Raw genomic sequence first — 16,988 nt, 5'->3', positions numbered from 1 at the left:
TTCTCTTTGTAAGCTTGGCGGCAAGTCCGAAAGCGTGACCGTGACGACCCGTCTGTTGTTATTCTTACGGTATGCCTCCCTCATGTACGGTGGGCGTTTACCCTTTGTGTTGCACTTTATCTTCCTTGCACGTTGGCTCAACAGGTGGTTGGCGTTCTGTGTTTAATTGCGCCATTAGGCCCCGTTTTCTTTGCTGGCAGTCGGTGATCGCTACAGGCGCCCATGTACAACTTTTTGTGAAGCTTGTGAGTGGCACAAATGAGCAAACGTCTCAAGTGCAGAAAATGTAGCAGCATCATGGATCTGTTCTCATTTGAATCGTACCTCTTTGAAGACATTTTCCATTGGAATGTGTACGTGGTTTCATCATGGATGACGACAGCGATCGTTACATGTATGGCATGTTTGCTGCTTGCAAGTCGCTCACAGGTTTGCTGCTGCAGGTTTTGTCCACATCCTGCAGGATGCAGTCGAGGGCTTGGCAAGCCCATGCCTGGGCTGGCCCGAATATCCATGGGCAATGATGATCGCGACATTTGCGTCTCTCATCACTTTCACGTTCGAGTGGCACCTGCATAAGTACTTTACAAACGCATTTACCCGCAACCAGCATGACTGTGCTGAAGAAGTAGTGGACGGTGCTGTTGAGGCGCCGCAAACAGAGAGCCACGAAGGCGTTGTCGTCGCAACCCCTGCACCTCGGTTGCAGTCGTATCGGCGTTGCGAGAAGCCAAAGGCACTGAGAGACTCTGGTCAGGACCTCGAGTGCCTCATGTACTCGGTGCAGTCGTGCACCCTCGAGTTGGGAATTATCTTCCACTCGATCTTCATCGGAATCTCTCTCGGCCTGAACACGGACCGCGCTTCGATACAGTCGCTCATGATCGCTCTCATGTTCCACCAGTTCAATGAGGGACTGGCCATCGGCCTGACGTTTATTCAGGCTCGCTTCAGCACGCTCCGGTACTGGCTTCTCGGTGCTTCGTTCCTTCTCACCACCCCTCTCGGAGTCGCTATTGGCATAGCGATTGGGGGCGGGGGCTATTCCTTTAAAGCTCTCGCCGGGACAGAGGGCGTTTTCAATGCGTTCTCCGCCGGGATCTTGCTGTATAACGGCCTGGTCGACCTGATTGTGCCAACATTCAGCGTCCATGACAACTCCCGTGGTCCCTTCATTCAAATTTTGGGCTTTGCGGCGCTCATGGCAGGCGCTGGAGTCATGTCTGCCATTGGAGTCTGGGCGTGATGTATTGTGCCGACATGCGAACCGGAGGCGGCTAGTCCCTGTGGCGTGCACGACACAACGCATTATTTAATTTGACACCCCTCAATGGTGGGCATGTCGACGTTTAAGTGCTTCTGATTGAGGGTAACTTGTATGCAACGTACTTTTGAGCAGTCTATATGTCCGTTGCGATTCGCGCAGAAATGCGTTCACAGAGTTGCGTTAACTTTTCGGGCACATGCGTTGAATTAATCTTAACATGCGTTGCTCGAGGGACCGTATTGAATGATCACATCAAATGTTGAGTGTAATAATGTGCAATGGGACAGTTCAATAGCAGCAACCGCTGACACATTAATGGACCATGAGTTGCCTGTGATGTCAGCCACATGAGCCACTGAGCAGCATTCCCCACTGTTGTACCAGCTATCCTGTGTGGGCTTGCTGGTTTGATGCTGTGGCCTTGTAAGGCAAGATCTTGCACCATTCAGCTTGCATCATCCTGCTGTCGTTCCCATAGGCACTTCTATTGCAAGCGACTTCTATTATATCACAGGTGTGCAACCACCGTGGGAGTTTCGTTTTCTTTGAAGGAGGGCCTTTTTCCCAGTCGCTGTCATCAGGACACCCCCCACGATTGGCACGTTTGTACAGTGACAATTTATACGTAATCTTTATACGTGCACAAAGTATAGCCGTTATCCCACTTTCCGCCACTAAACTGCTCGAAATGATCTTGTGATATGGCAATTTCACTTGGTGCTTCGTCACGTCGGCAGTGTGATATAATTCCAACCAAACTGGAAGCATGGAAGCCTGACCCATGCAGAAGCAACTTTGGCGAGTTTGAATCACCAGAAACCTCAAAACAAGTTGCAGAATACAACCGATGAAAGGCGCGTGCAGCACAAGTAAGTAACACCAAACAAAATGATGTGTTCCTGGCACAATAGAGACACGCACAGGACGCATTGGGACCTTTCGGTACAGCTGGTGCGCTTGTTTCGAGATATTAGAATCCGACAGGGCATAACGAGAGGGTCTGAAAAAGTGCAAAAATCTCGGAACCGGGTGGATGTGGACATTAACAGCAGTGTCTCTGCCGACACACAACAAACAAGGTCCAGAAAATGTCAAGGTCCTCCAGATCCCGACAACAAAGCTGCCAACCGTGTCGGGATGCAAGGTGTACGATCTTACGAGCTCCTCCCAGTCGGAGACGCATCGCTCGGCCATGCCCGGCAGGTTAGCAACGCGGAAAGCATCGAAGCTGTTGGACTGGCTGATGTCAAAGGTCGCGGGGTGATGGTCGCAGGGGGGGAAGAGGTGCACCTCAAAGGCCTTTGCGCGCGCAGGTCGATGCTCTTTGCGCCGCCCCGCTTGCGGGCAAAGGCGTTGTCGATCGGTCTCACTCGGAGGGGGGCCTGTGGCCTGGGTGGGAGGGCAAGGTCACCCGGCTGCAGACCTCAAGCACGGATCGCGCCTCTGTGCGTGTGAGCGCGCGATTGCGTCGGCCAGGGAGTGACTTCTTGGCCTTTGAGAGCTACGGGCCAAGATGAAGCCTTCGAGGGAGGGCCACTTTGGGCGTCGGACGCCACGTGTAGCACACGTAGCAGCCCCGTACCCGCCACTTGATTGTCCGCTTTCCGCTGACGTGCTCCACGACGGCAACCAATTGGTAGCTGACTGTGCCAGGGGAAGCCACGCTGTTGGGCAGACTTGCTGCGCCGGGGTCCATGCAGAGGTGGAACGGGAATAGAACCCGTGTCGGCTCCTTTACGGTGGCATGTGTGTGCGGATGCAAGGAGAAGCGTTGGAAGTGAAAGACGAGCAGGAGGGGGGCGCCGACAAGATCGTAGCGTCGCACACAGGTACGCGAGGCGCTCGGCAGGTCGCGGAGGATGCCTCGGTTTGACAGCTTAAACGTCCGAGGCAGGCATGCCAGGGAGCCATTGTCGAGTGTCCCACTCGTGCAGCTGCATGGGCTGAGCGACCATAGCGGGCAGGATTCTGCCTGTGTGGGCACACCAAACCTCGCAGACTCCGAAGAGTTTTGCTTGGCGGTGCCACCGCTCAGGGGCTGCGAGTCGTCATCTGCGGAACAGGTATAAGTTGAGGACAGCGCAGGATCACAAGATGACGGGGCACCGAAGTCGCTCTCATCGCTGGAATCGTCGAAGGGCTCCTCGCTGCTGTCGCTTTCGTCCGTGCCTCCGTCCTCGCAAGGAGCCGGGAACATCCAGGGCGTCCCGGTCACGATGATGTCACACCGCGCATCCATGTCATGGCCGTCGAAGCCGAGCGCCGGTGGCTCCCGAAAGCCCCTCCACAGTTGCGCGGCCATCATTGTCGTATGACAGGGAGATCTTCGCGTTGAAGAGCTCCATGACGCCGTCCTTGCCCTCTGCTTCCAGGGCCGCGTACGCCCAGTCCACCAGCACCTGCACGTTTCATGGGGGATGACGATGTCGTGTGGCCATTGCAACGGCGGGCGGCGGACATCTCGAACTTTGCGTATCATTTTACCGTTTGAGTGTGTGACGCGTTGGATGTGGCATGTGTGCATTAATGGGTCGTGCATGTTGTTGCTTGTTGCTGTGTATTAAACGACATGCCAGGGAACGCATAAACGCTCCACTTTTGGGAGCATGCTAAAGTACAGTAGACCAAATGGCAGAGAACACGTTTGCTATGAAGCGGACTTCTAGGATTGGGCTAGAACAGCATGGAGATGTTGGGCAGCTGGTCCATAAATTTACCGCACTACTACCAAAAAGGAAAGTCGCGGCACCAAACGTTCCATGACAGATTCACAGTGTCCAGGACCTCGCAGGAATCTTCCAAGACAGAATAGGTACTCAGCCATGCAAAACTGGTTGTTCTATATACATACATGCCCTGGAAACGTCCACATTTAATGGTACCGGAGGGTGCCCTGAGATCCATCACATCGCTGCACCGAGCCTCGACACGATAAGGTAGGGTGGAAGAGCAGAAATTGCAATGGGCGGGAGGTCCGCACCCGGGCGCCAAGAACCCATTGCCTCAGAAGTTTTCGTGACGCCGTCGTAGTCATCAATGCCAACAAACGGGACAGAGGGTTCCGCGAGGGAGTGCGTCTCCCTGTACTCGTGACCGCGGTCGCGTTCAGAGTGAGCTCGAACCGGTTGAGGCGCGTGTCAGGAGGGTGGCAGAGGATGCGAGCCTGGATGACCATCGGAATGCGGTGCCGCGGGCCGCATCGTCGCTCCCAGCAGTAATCGTCACAGAGCACCTCCTTGGCGTTGAAGGGCGCCCGCGTGGTGGCTTCTGAGAAGCCAGGGACCTTGTACTTCTGGTTGTTCCGCTTCGCGTCAAACATGACTCGGTGCTTCTCGCGCTGCTGCAGGCGGCGCTCGTACACGGCTTGCGTCCGCTCCGCTAGCGGGCACTCAAACTTGGCTTGCTCTGCACAGTCACAGCGCCGGTACTTGATGTCTGGCGCTGGAGCAAGGCATACCTGGAGACGCTTCTCAAGGTCGGTTCCCAGTAATTTGCAGATGATCATGTGGATTAACCCATCTTGTGGCCTAAGATAGATCACTTCTTTAGAGCCATTGGAGGTCTTGGATTACAAGGCAGTGTTTTGGCAACTAAATTGGAATCGCTTTTCGGAGTTGATCTCTTAATGAAGATTCGGAGCATGGGTTGCGACGATCTCCGAAAGGAATGGACGGGCCGTTCTTACTCAGCTATGGCTGATCTCCTTTCTTTCAGGGTACAAGACGACAACGAAGAAGACATGTTAGGTCAGGCTGTGGGAAGGTCCAGGCTGGTCCAGGTAGCTTACCTCAGGTGATTGTAACGGTGGCACTGGATCCCAAGTAGTTCTTGGTGTTGCCAATGTCCAGGTGGATGCGGTAGTGTTCTAACAAGATACATCAGCATCAAGTGGGCGTATCAGACAGCTGTGTTTCAGCAACCTGCCATGTTTGGTGCAACATTCGGATGCGTCTTGATTTTAAACAATGCAAACCACATCGTAGGCATACTGTGCGTATGATGTGCACTGCACATCCCGCATGTGTTCGCATTCAATGAACAAGAGTGTGACATTGCGCACGCAAATCCAAGTGAAAACAAGACAGGGGCATGAGGGGGCGTGCACCATCTCCGAGCTCGAACACTCTCTGAAGGCACAAGAGCAGCGAGGTGCCAGCAATGGGCTCTGAGTAAGGCGACCCATCGCCCATCTTCCATGCAGACGGAAGCCAAGCCCATGACCTCCCAGTCGCTCGTCACAATGCCACCCTGATACAGAGACGCTGGTGGCAACATTGCTGATGACTTGGGAGCAAGGCCGTTGACTGCCTCGTCGTCATCTACAGCCCTCGCGCCTGTTACTCAACTCTTGCAGAAGCACATTTAGATAGTTCAATCATGATGGAGTTGCCAACGTTTGTATAGGCAGTGTCGTAAACAGATACAGTATCATCACTATCCGGAGAATGGATCTAGAGATCGACTATCGATTTGGGCCCAGATCGAAGTTAACAAATCAGATGGGAGTCACGCGGGAAGAATCCAACACCTGTGATGAATCCATTAAGGGAATCCGCAGCCGCAAGCGGCCTGCCCGCAACCTTGCCGTGGGACATGCCCCGGGAAGAAACTACATTTGCAAGCCAGCACAACATACATTGCACTAAAAACTGAAGCATCTTGAGTATGGTGCAAATTACATGCGCAACTGGCTTTGCTTGCAAACTTGTGGGCAATGAGAGCTAGCACAAGTTCCGCAAGTTGGACAAGTTTTGATTTACACAGGGGCGCGATGATTGTATGGTGCATCTAATGTTGTTTCAACACATACTCTGAACTTTCTGAACAGTCTCGGAACTCATCACTGCGACGGCCAGCCGAATTGCATACGCACTTCAACGCGCGAAGTACCGCACATAGCCCATCGTGACTAATGAGCGAAATACCTGCCTGGTCAGGGGTCGCTTCCCTGCACACCATGCTCACGAGAACATGCACCAGCATTGCTTGCTGGTTCTCTTGGTTGTGAGGGGCGGGTTAGCTTGCAGGTCAGCCATAGGAGCTCTCGCGTAACCACATGCGCACCTCTGTGTGGCCTCGAGCGATGCAGCAATGATGATCTCAAACACAAACTCATAAGTGCGTGAGAGCAGGCTTTGCATTTTGCCACCAAACCAGCACATTAGTGATGCCATGAAGTCAGCTGCTTTTCACTAGATGGGCAGTCATTCTCAGCCATGCTGGGATAAACGGCGGTGCTACAAACCCGGGGCTGAGGATGAGGTAGAATTCAAATGCCATTGCTGTTTGCATGGCCACTTTCAAGAAACCTGTGTCTTCGACAAGCATTCAAGTACCACTGGAGCTGTTACCGACCAGAAAGGTATTTCGGTATTATCCAGTTGCCAGTTCTCACCTCCTGCGTGTATACAAGACATAGCGACATTGGGTGGGAATCATGGTCCCTTGGGAAACCAGGTGTATCTTCGTCCATGAGATCCACGTGCAGACATCCATTGCAGTTCAGTGTACACAACAATAACTTCCGGATGGGCTTGTTCATGGGTGATCCCATCATTTTTCAGGTCAGGCATCCCAGCTGAATTTACAGGGCAACAACTTTCTTAGGGCTAGTCATTCTTGGCGCCGGTTTCCTGGAAGCTATCTGAGCGGCATCACGGGTGACCCCAATAGCGCCGCTCCAATAAGAAACTAATGAATTTGCCGGCCCAACAGCGCCGCTACCTTCAAACATGAAACAAGGCTTCACTCGTCATGAGTAGGAAGCGACCAAGCCTTGCTGCATCTGCGTTCTTCAACAAGCGCTCATGCTCGACGGTCCATGGTCATGTGTAATGAGTCATTACACATGACCATGGACCGCCGAGCACGAGCGCTCTTTGAACACCGCAGATGCAGCAAGGTTTCATAATTTGCGGGTCTAGATGCCCAAAAATTCATGAATGTTCAGGGCAAAAGTGTGTCAAAACCCAAGGTGGCAAAGCACTGAAGTAAGGTGGCTGTACTTCCGGTGACTACGCTTCGCGTCAAGCATGACTCGGTGCCTCTCGCGCTGCTGCACGCGGCGATCGTGGACAGTACGCGTCCGCTGCGCTAGAGGGCACTCGTCTTGGCATGCTCTGCACAATCACGGTGTAACAGACATCTGCGTCTCAGCAACCTGCCGTATTTGGTGCAGTTTTCGGATGCGTCTGGGTGTTCAACACTGTGAATCACATCATAGGCATACTGTGCGTATGATTTGCTCTGCAAATCCCATGTCGCATACATTGAACAAGAGTGCGACATTGCGCACGAGAGCCAGGCGACAATAATGTTATGTGTGAATCCTGTAGGGATTAGATAATAGAAATAGCGCATTAGTTGGGGTGATGGCTAGGCCTTATAATCGTGCCAGGCCGGGCATGATTATAAGGGCATTCAAGGCCGTGCACATGACCGTGTACGTAATCTGGCGGGTAGGTCTAGGATTCGGTGGTACGGTCCTCGAGCACATGAGGATGCCTAGAGATGTCTCAAGAGGGTCCATGTCCGGATCGAATATATACGTCGATGCATGCCAGCATCGAGGACTTCTTACGATCAATCTAGCTTGAGCATTTGGGGCCCGCCTAATTGGTGCCTTGGATGTGCGCCTTGTTAGTCGTGACTGACGCTTATTGCGTAGCAATTGTCTTGTAATCAGATCCATCAATACCCTGTGTTTTCACACAACAAATAAGAGAAAGAGGGGCATGGGGGGGCACGCACCATCTCCAAGCTCACACACGCTCTGGAGCCACATAAGCAGCGAGATGCCAGCGACCTGCATTGCATCAGGCGAGCCATCACCTATCTTCCACGCGGACGCAAGCCGAGCTGGCGCCCACTCATGACCTCCCAGATCCTCGACCCCACCGCGACAGCTTTTCTCACGACTGGCACAGCTGCACGCAGCATCACCGCGTCAGGGAGCGAGGCTGTAGGGACCGCCTTGTCACCATCTGCAACCTCATGCCTGTTGCTCGACTCTTGCAGATAGTTCCAAAAATGGTGGAGTTGCGAACGTTTATATGGCTGCGGCAGTGTCGTGAACAGATACATCATCCTCACCATCCGCAGAATGGATCTAGAGGCGAGGGGATCGCTTCGAGCCCAGCTTGAAGGCATCAAATCAGATGGGAGTCATGCGGGAAGAACGCAACACTGGTGATGAATCCTTTGAGGGAGTCTGCATCCGCAAGCAGCCTGTCCCTTGCACAGGTGCACAATCATCTCAGTTCTACTTGACATGCGCACTTGGCTCGTGCATGTCTATGCCATCCATGACTTTTTCCTCGAAGCTCTTGTCAGCACGTGCATGAAGCATTCAGAAAGCGCACCGCCATGTATCCGGTACTAGGCCGTTTCTGAAAACTAAACCCAGTGACTTAGGCCACCACCTGGACCTGTGCTAGCCGCTGTTGATGTGCCGCAAACGGAGATGGCGGCAGCGGAGGAGCAGGAGGTGGCCTATGCTCCCGCATGTACAGGTCCGCGGTGAATGGGAGGCGTGGGAGAGGTGGCGCAGGAGGGGGCAATAAGCGCGTTGATCGAGGCTCATTCCCACTGGGTGCATGGAGCAAAGAAGACGAAGCTGGCGTGTTGGAGTTTGCGGGCGTGTGAACGGATGTGGAGGGAGGATCTGTGATGTGATGCGAAACGCGGCGGTGGCGGGAAGGCCCTGGGGTCTCTAAGTTTTGTTGCGCGGAATCTGGCGAGGCAGGCGAAGTGAACTGCTGGGGTTTTGGGGAGGAGGGCCCTAGCAGCGGGGGTGGAGGAGGGGGGCGGGATTGCCCTGGAAGTAACGGGAACAGAGGCGGAGGCCGTGGGGGCCGCGCTGGCATTCTATTGAGAGGTGGGGTGGGATTCACCCCGGGTGCAAGTGGCGTTCGAGCCGCCGAGATGTAGCTGTTCACGATATTTGCAGGCGTTGGCACTCCCGTGGTCGGAACTTTACTTTCTTGCGGGTTTTCTCTCGCAAGGCGGGCTGCGGCGCTTCGGCCTCGATGGGCGGCCGCGGCATTATCAGCGTTTTGGCGCCAACGCTGTCGCCCTCGGTAGCCGCGCCTGCTGTCCCTTCTGCTTTCTTGCGCTCGCGCAGCTGCGTCACAGTCTTGTCGAAGATGTCGAGGAAGGAGGAGATGATGACGAGCATCTTGGACGGGTCCTGGTTGTCGTATTCCTCACCAAAGTAGACGTAGAGGCCCTTGAGCGCGTCCATCGTGTTTTGGACGTCGACCTTCATGGTGGCATACTCGTCCTCGGCTTGGTTCATGAAGGCCACCATGGACTGCGCAACGCACCCGCACTGAAGTCCTGCAGGGAAAAAGAGCCTGCTCAACAAAGTCCTCACCCAGCTGAAGAAAAAGAAAGCGCTTCGCAGAAATAGAGAATGAATACGGCAAGGTCGGCGTGGACAGAGCTTTGGTGCGCTATGTGTTTGCCCTTGTCTTCATCGCGATGATCAATCTTTTCTTAGCATTGTTCCTGTGCCAAGAAAACAAACAGTCCATCAATCCCTCTCGCCCTCAATGTCCCCCTCGCCGTATTTCTCGGCGGAGGAGGCATGGCGTGATTCCCGAGTTAATTATTCCTTTTCCAGGATATGGTAAGTCAGGCTGGTCCAGGTACGCTTGCCTCAGATGAAAGTAATGGTAGCACTGATTCCCAAGTAGTTCTTGGAGTTGCCAATGTCCATGTGGATGCGGCAGTGTTGTAAAAGATACATCATCATCATTAATCGATCGCTTATCACGCCATGCCCCTACCGACGAGGATGTTCCCTGAGCACTGCGCCTTTGAACGGATGCAAATGAGTGGACTTCCACCGATTACCGCTTCACCGGTGTCTTGAGCACGTTCTTCTCACAGCATAGCTGACAAACTTCCACGAACCTCACATGTACCGATGCTTTCTCACTCATCTAGGCAGTGCCGTTCGCTGACCGTGCCAGCCAAGAGCGACTGAAATGCACTTACAGCATCGTCTACAAGTCCAACTTGCAAACATGGAGTCTATGAGTCAGGTCGTGACTCCGAGCTGCGGTAACCATGCCTCAGGTACACCATAAAATTGGCAACATGGGATGTCCGTGGGTGCACGACAGCGCTGATATCTCAAGCCGTGCATTCCAATTGGCTTAAGGTACTGGCAATGCAACCCTGATGGAATGTACCAGTAATGCAAAACAACCGCGACACACCAGAGAATCGTCTCGAGAAACGCACCAGAGTCATACTTCCATCGTCATCCGCCGGCCCCTCCGAGGTGATCACAGCCGCCTCCTTGCACTGCTTGAGGCCGCTGTGCAGCTCGGCCATCATGCTGGAGACAGCTGCGATCTGAAGGCGGGCCGCCGCCTTGACATGGCTGAGCTCGGCTTCCATGTTCTGCAGCGTGGGTGCCTTGTTCATGGCCTAATCAATGCAGAAATAGAGGAGCGAGGTCTTTCGGTCCGTGGCCTCGACATCGTGCAGCTTGAGCAGGAGGTCGATCTTGAAGCCCTGCAGGGCGGTGCCGCGCATGGTCAGGACACGCTCACAGCGCTGAACGTGCTGCACCGTTTGTGGGAGGAGGCACCACGCTGGGGATACCTTTACCACATGCAGACACCTGAGGCATTTCAGAGGGCATGCGTTTGCAGCTGGCGACATGAGTGTGCAATGTCTGTCACAGTGAAAAGTATCCAACAAGGTGAGGCCATCTCAAAAAAAGGGTCTCAAAAAACTGAGCACACAGGGCTGACCAGCGTAATCGGATCGGCACATGAAAGGCTCAACTAGTGCGTTCCAGTTCGAGTTGCCAATGTCCATGTTATTGGTTGCGGTGGCAAGACACATTGTTTTCTTACTGTTCCCTTGCGCTTGCGACGAGTCCAGCTCAAGTAACCATGCGGTGGTATAACAAGATGCATCATCATGTCACTTTGCCGTGTTTACGTCAATGCAGACCCCAAACACCCTGATTCAAGCGTAGCAGCGGATGGGGGGGGCGCACTTGTGCGGAGCCCTTTGATGTGCCCGTGTTCATGCAGTTGCCGACGGCAAGCACGTGTTGCAGCAGGACTCGAAAGTTGCGGCTGCCCCTCAGCTCGCTGGTCGCGGCGTTTATGAGCGTTAACTGGTGGCGGACGCTGTGGGAGGTGCTGGAGAAGACCCGCGTGAACACCAGCGCATCCAGCCGTTCCTGCACAGGAGCCCTCGATTCCAAAACATGGATAAACTTGATCAATTTGAACCTCGCTTTGTCCTCGAAGATGCCCTCGGTGCCAACTATGATATTCTCAGGGATGCTGGCTGCGGCAATACTTGTGGAGGTGATGATTTTGGATGCGAGTATGTGATGTTGCTTTTTGGCTAGTGCCGTCTCGTTCTTGCTCTTTTCTGTGTGAGGTGACGATGGTGATGATGTTCCGACCGCTGTTGTCTATTTCCTGCCATTATCTTTGTGATTTAATGATGATGTTCCGACCGCTGCCGTTCAATGAGCTATATAACTGCGAATGTGCTGTCTTGGTTGCCTGTTGACTACTTCCTGCCATCATCTACGTGATGTAATGATGATGCTCACAATGGTTGTTGAGTCATCAGGTCCAAGAATTGGTGTGAGTCCATGTTGGTGCATCAGCGATGAGAACAGGGCTGATCATAAAACCCTCAGTCATTAACAGCAGAACGCAGTAGCAAAAATCTGACGCGCCTTGATGAAACCAAGACCGCACAACAGCAAATAAACAGATCTAGCGCTCAGAGATCACGCCATTCCTCCAGTGTACTGGTGGAATCCATTTCTTCAGGCAATGGGGACTCATACCTGTAGGTGTGGAATGTCGATGATGTGCGTGATGTAGCGCTCGAACGTGCCGAGCCGAGCGGGGTCCGAGATCCCTTTGTACTTGGGGGTGTTTGCCCTGAAGGCATGAGCGGATTTCGGCGCGCTCGGTGTTGGTGGGGACTCGCGCTGCAGCACCGAGAGGGCGTCTGTAGATAGGGTGTCCGCGGACATGGACAGCAGCGCGTTCTTTACGTCGGCGACGGCAAGCTGGACGCCCGATAGCTCGATGGAGATGTTGTGCGAACGGCGGCCTTCGAGGAGGTGAAACTCCGCTGGCTTGGGTTTCGCATCCCTGCAGGAGAGATGAGTCAGCTACAACTCAGATCTGATTCATGAAGTCTATGTCCGCACAGGAATCAGCTAGTTCTCGGCGGAAAGCATGTGGACCAACATTCCTGTGATGACTGAGGGGGAGGGAGCACGAGTGAACTTGAGGCGCCAACGAGAGTTAGCTTGCCTCTAGCTAGATGAAATCTAAGCGGAGATTAATACACTACACGGACCACAACATCAATGGACTACACACTCAGATGCCGCACTTGTTGCTGATTTTTCATGCAGTGCACTCAGTAAGCCAGAGCATGACTACACTTACCACCACGTTTCCTCGATACAGAAGTGAGCAAAATGAAGCAACAACCGATGCTACACATCCTGAAGACACACAAGTGAATGCCGACAATATACTGCCGGCAAGTGCTGCGCTCTTTTGAAAGTCTGTTGACACGAGAGAGAGGAGGGTCACCTGATGACTCAGTTGTTGAGGATTCTGAAGAGGCGCTCGAGCTCATCGAGGTCGAGCTCAGTGGTCATTACGAGGTCCTGCCACACCGTGCCATCCACGTTTCGAGCCGCATCCCAATGCAGCTGCTTCAGGCGGTGCTTCTGCGCGACCGCCGGGCTGACGTGGCGAACGCCGGGAGGGGTGCTGTTCAGGGGGGGCGCCAACCTCGACCTTCCGCCCACATTGCCAGCGTCCGCAGACTCTGCCCTGCTCAGGCCGGTCGGCGCATGTACATGCGTCCTCGGAACGTCGCTCGTATCAGCCCCACTCGGTGCTGACATGGGCTGCAATCCGAGGACGCATGTACACGCGCTTGCTCTCTCCCTGGCCATGGGCATCTGCTGGTACAGAGCCCAGCCTGCGGACGCTGACAGTAGCTGCGTCCGACCCCTGGAGGGGTTGCTCCCCTCCGCTCCCCACCCGGCCTGGTGCAGCTGCCCGGGCCCTCCAATGGCAGGGCGTGCCTACAAGACATCAGATGGTCAGCTCACATTTGGTGATGCACAGCCTGCAGGCGGCTGAGTACGCATACCATGTCGATGAGCGTTTGGACGTTTGGTTATTTCGATCTCCGACCTAGTATATCCGGAGGCCAGTCGACCTGTTTCTTCCACGTTGGTGATAAAGGCACGGTGAATCAGGCTCATTAATCAGCCTAGATGACGAGAGTTATTCCGCACTTTGGAAATTTGCAATGCATCAAGTACGCTTTGAGAAAGGATGCCTAGCAGACGCTGGTAGATACCATGCATAGGGTTCACTTGGACCTTGATAGATATCGATATCGTTACAGAACGGTCACTACCTCGGCATGACATGATGAAGTAACTTGAAGGAGCGTACCACCGCTGCCGTTTTCGCCCCCTTGCCAGGCGATGCCTGCACGAACGAGTCCATCCTTCAGGTTACGTGCCTGGGCATTCACATGCATGAGCATTTCAACCAGACAGTCGACGTGAGGACGTTGCAGTAAGAAAATCCATTGAACATTATTATAAGTAGTGATGAGGTGACGAGGATGAATTACCAGCAAACTCCTGTTTACAAGATGCAGAGTACTGTCGATTGGCTGCCCCACGACTTGTGTTTACGTGCGTGTGCGCTCACGTGCGATATAAACCGCTCACATGAGCACGTGTTATGGGACCGGCCACTGAAAGTACTATACGATACGCAAACATACAAGGAGACTCCCGCAAGCTTGATTCAACCAAAATCCCTTCTGCCCTTGTCCAACTGCTGTCCAGACCCCCGCGTGTCACAACAACAACAACAACAACAAATCGATTAAGAAGCCACAGGGAAGTTTCCCTGTACTCATGCCAGCATCCGACAGCAATGGACCCGGGCGCCAAGCGAAAAACATGCTGACCCCCGCTATATGCAACAGAGTACCAGCACTTAGAAGCATCGGCCACGCACAATGGCTCCATCGAGAACAGCCAAAGTGGAACAGAGTCTCTAGGAACGCGCAGCCGGGAACCAACCAAACAGTGCGCAGAAACCCAAAGCCAGGGTGTAAGGGCTGGCCAGCCGTGGGAAGAACCTAGGGGTCGGGATTTTATAGCCTCCGACCGTGGCTGTGAGGACAAGTGTGACCTTCCTCCGCAGGCCAGCACCCTCCCTGGTTGCAGTTTACCCTCCTGCCAGGAGTATCACTCCTCACTCCTTCGGAGGTGGATGGATACCTACGGTGAACAGATGCGAAACACCAAAGATAGTATCAACATGTTACTAGTGCGCATGTTTGATATTTTGGTTTAGCAGCAATCATACCTGACCATGTCTGGCCAGGTTCGGCTCCGTGCGACCTTCCTGTCCCTCGCTCGGGACATGGGGACGAAACTGCTTTTGTATTGAGAATTTGCCCTAGTTGAACTTACACTTGCACAGCACAGTATATATAGGCTCAAGTCTATGGTAAAATACTCAATCATCAGCAGGCAGCTGATACACGGAAGTAAAGAACATTTCAAGGACCATAGAATAGTCATCAGACCATAGTGTCCACAATGCATGACTCTATGGTCGTTACAAAGTCTGGCTGTACAATGTAGGGTTGTGCGCACTTCACACGGACATGTGCACATGGAACGATAGATACTTACGGAACATATCTTCTGATACTTAGGACAGTATCTTCAACACTCCCCATATGTGATAGGAAGTAGCAACCTGGGGCATTGCTCCCCAGATTCAAATACAATAATACGATTATCGAAGACCATGAACTCTGACACAAAACGACAGCTTGCCAACAGAAATCGGCTTGGTCAAGCAGTCTGCAACATTGTCATCAGTTGACACAAACTTGTAGGCAATCTCCCCTAGAGAAACTCGCTCTCAAGCAAAATGATGTATTATGTCAATATGCTTGCTGCGAGCAGTACTCATGGGATTCTTCAAGAGTGCAAGACAAGCCTGATTGTCACCACCAATCACAATAGCCCGGACAAGGGCTCACCAAGTTCAGGTAGTAGTTTTCTGAGCCACAGGGCCTCTCGTGCTGCAACATTAGCTGCCTGATATTCAGCTTCAGTAGTAGAATAAGACACAGTGGGTTGTAATTTGCTCTGCCAGCAAATTGCAGCTCCATGAAGAATGAATGCCATGCCAGTTGTGGATTTCCTGGTTTTGGTTTCACCTCCGAAGTCAGCATCACAAAACCAACCAGCCCTCGGCTGGTACCATACACCAAAGCGAGATGTTTGGTACCAGCAAGATATCTCAGCAAGTAAATGCCAGCATCCCAATGCGTTGTGGTGGGAGCCTTGAGATACCTGGCCAAGCAGCTCACTGCCATAGCAATGTCAGGTCTTGTACAATTCGCAAGATGCATAAGCGATCCGTTGAGTGATGGATATCGTTCTGCATTCTCCTGCAACGCATTGCGTCTTTTGGAATGGCAGCAATGGGTAATGACACTGGAGCCACACCTGTAAGATTAAAGTCATGGAGCAATTTCTCAAAAGGGGGTCTGATGAAGAGAAACGGTTTTGGCTCCCCGATCCCGTATCAGCTGAATCTCCAGGAAATCCTGGGGCTCCCCCATGTCCCTGGCCTCAAAAAGAGATTGAATCAAGGCCAGAGTTTGCTCCACATCTTTAATCGTCTTACCAGCTATCAAACAATCGTCTACGTAAATAAGTGCCAGTATGGTCCCATCAGATCCCAACTTCATGAATAAAGCTGGGTCTGCCTCGCTGCAAATAAAACCATGCTCTAAGAGCTTTGCTTTGAGGGTAAGATGCCACGCACGAGGCGCTTGCTTGAGACCATTCACTGACTTGAGAAGCTTACACGCTGTACCCTCTGGCCCTGGGTAGCCGGGAGGATGCCTCATGTACACTTCTTCGTCAAGCACGCCGTTTAGGAAAGAAGTTTTAATATCAATCTGACGGACCTCAAGGTCTTGATCCGCCACAACAGCACAGAAAGCCCGAAGTGAGGCATATTTACTTACAGGAGCATAAGTCTCACTATAGTCTACCCCAGGCCTTTGAGAGAACCCTTGGGCAACCAACCTCGCCTTATACCGCCTATCCCACTTGCGTTCCAATACAAAACGACAGCCAATTGTCCTTGCCCCAGGTGGAAGTTGCACCACCTCCCAACACTCATGTTGTGCCAAGGAGTCCATTTCATCATTAATAGCAGCTTGCCACTTAGAAGCATCAGATTGAGACAACGCATCAGCCACAGAGACGGGGTCAGGTTCGAATCCAACTACCTTGGCGGCGAATGCCAGACGCTGCGGGGGTCCACAGGATCGCTGAATGCTGGCTCTTGTCAAAGGGTCAGACTGCATGGAGGGTGCCTGTTCGTTGACGGGTGCATCCTCATGTCCCCCCGCTGTCGGACTCAATGGCGAAGGGACAGTCTCGTCAGCAGCATGGTCAGGGAATTCACCATCGCCGCAGTCGGACGCAGCAGCAGATGCGGGAAGCAAATGGGATGAGGCACGTATAAGGCTGGCTTGGCTGAAAATAGGCTGGTCATCAGCAAGCCCAAAGGCCAAGTCCTCGATGGATGCGGACGCCACCACCGGATCCGAAGCAAGGGAATGAGCTTGAGACGGGAAC

General features: G+C 53.1%; 2 protein-coding genes across 2 annotated transcripts; one reads left to right on the top strand and one right to left on the bottom strand.

Moving 5' to 3' along the window:
- Window positions 1–520: 520 nt before the first annotated feature.
- Window positions 521–1,246, top strand: LOC149809628 (zinc transporter 3-like). The gene has a single exon (XM_089994734.1). It carries the CDS (start codon window positions 521–523, stop codon window positions 1,244–1,246), a length of 726 nt encoding a protein of 241 aa, XP_089850860.1.
- A 9,459-nt stretch (window positions 1,247–10,705) lies between these two features.
- On the bottom strand, window positions 10,706–12,633 carry LOC149809627 (formin-like protein 18). The gene is made up of 4 exons (XM_089994733.1): window positions 12,626–12,633; window positions 12,102–12,414; window positions 11,286–11,474; window positions 10,706–10,882 (listed from the first exon to the last, which is right to left on the bottom strand). The coding sequence occupies exons 1-4, from the start codon at window positions 12,631–12,633 to the stop codon at window positions 10,706–10,708; spliced, it is 687 nt and encodes a 228-aa protein (XP_089850859.1).
- Window positions 12,634–16,988: the final 4,355 nt, after the last annotated feature.

Source organism: Nuphar pumila, unplaced genomic scaffold (genome assembly GCF_984573655.1).
Source record: "Nuphar pumila unplaced genomic scaffold, dmNupPumi1.hap1.1 HAP1_SCAFFOLD_956, whole genome shotgun sequence".
Lineage (NCBI taxonomy): Eukaryota > Viridiplantae > Streptophyta > Magnoliopsida > Nymphaeales > Nymphaeaceae > Nuphar > Nuphar pumila.
The sequence above is the reverse complement of the archived record's forward strand: the minus strand, read 5'-3'. Positions and strand labels throughout refer to the sequence as shown.

Bases quoted from the DNA above. Each gene is read 5' to 3' on its own strand.
- LOC149809627 (XM_089994733.1), bottom strand. The intron at 11,475-12,101 runs GTATGAGTCCCC...GCTCCTGTGCAG, and splicing joins TCGACATTCCACACCTACAG to GAACGGCTGGATGCGCTGGT. The intron at 10,883-11,285 runs GTGCGCCCCCCC...CATGTGGTAAAG, and splicing joins CATCAAAGGGCTCCGCACAA to GTATCCCCAGCGTGGTGCCT.
- LOC149809628 (XM_089994734.1), top strand. From the start codon at position 521: ATGATGATCGCGACATTTGCGTCTCTCATCACTTTCACGTTCGAGTGG.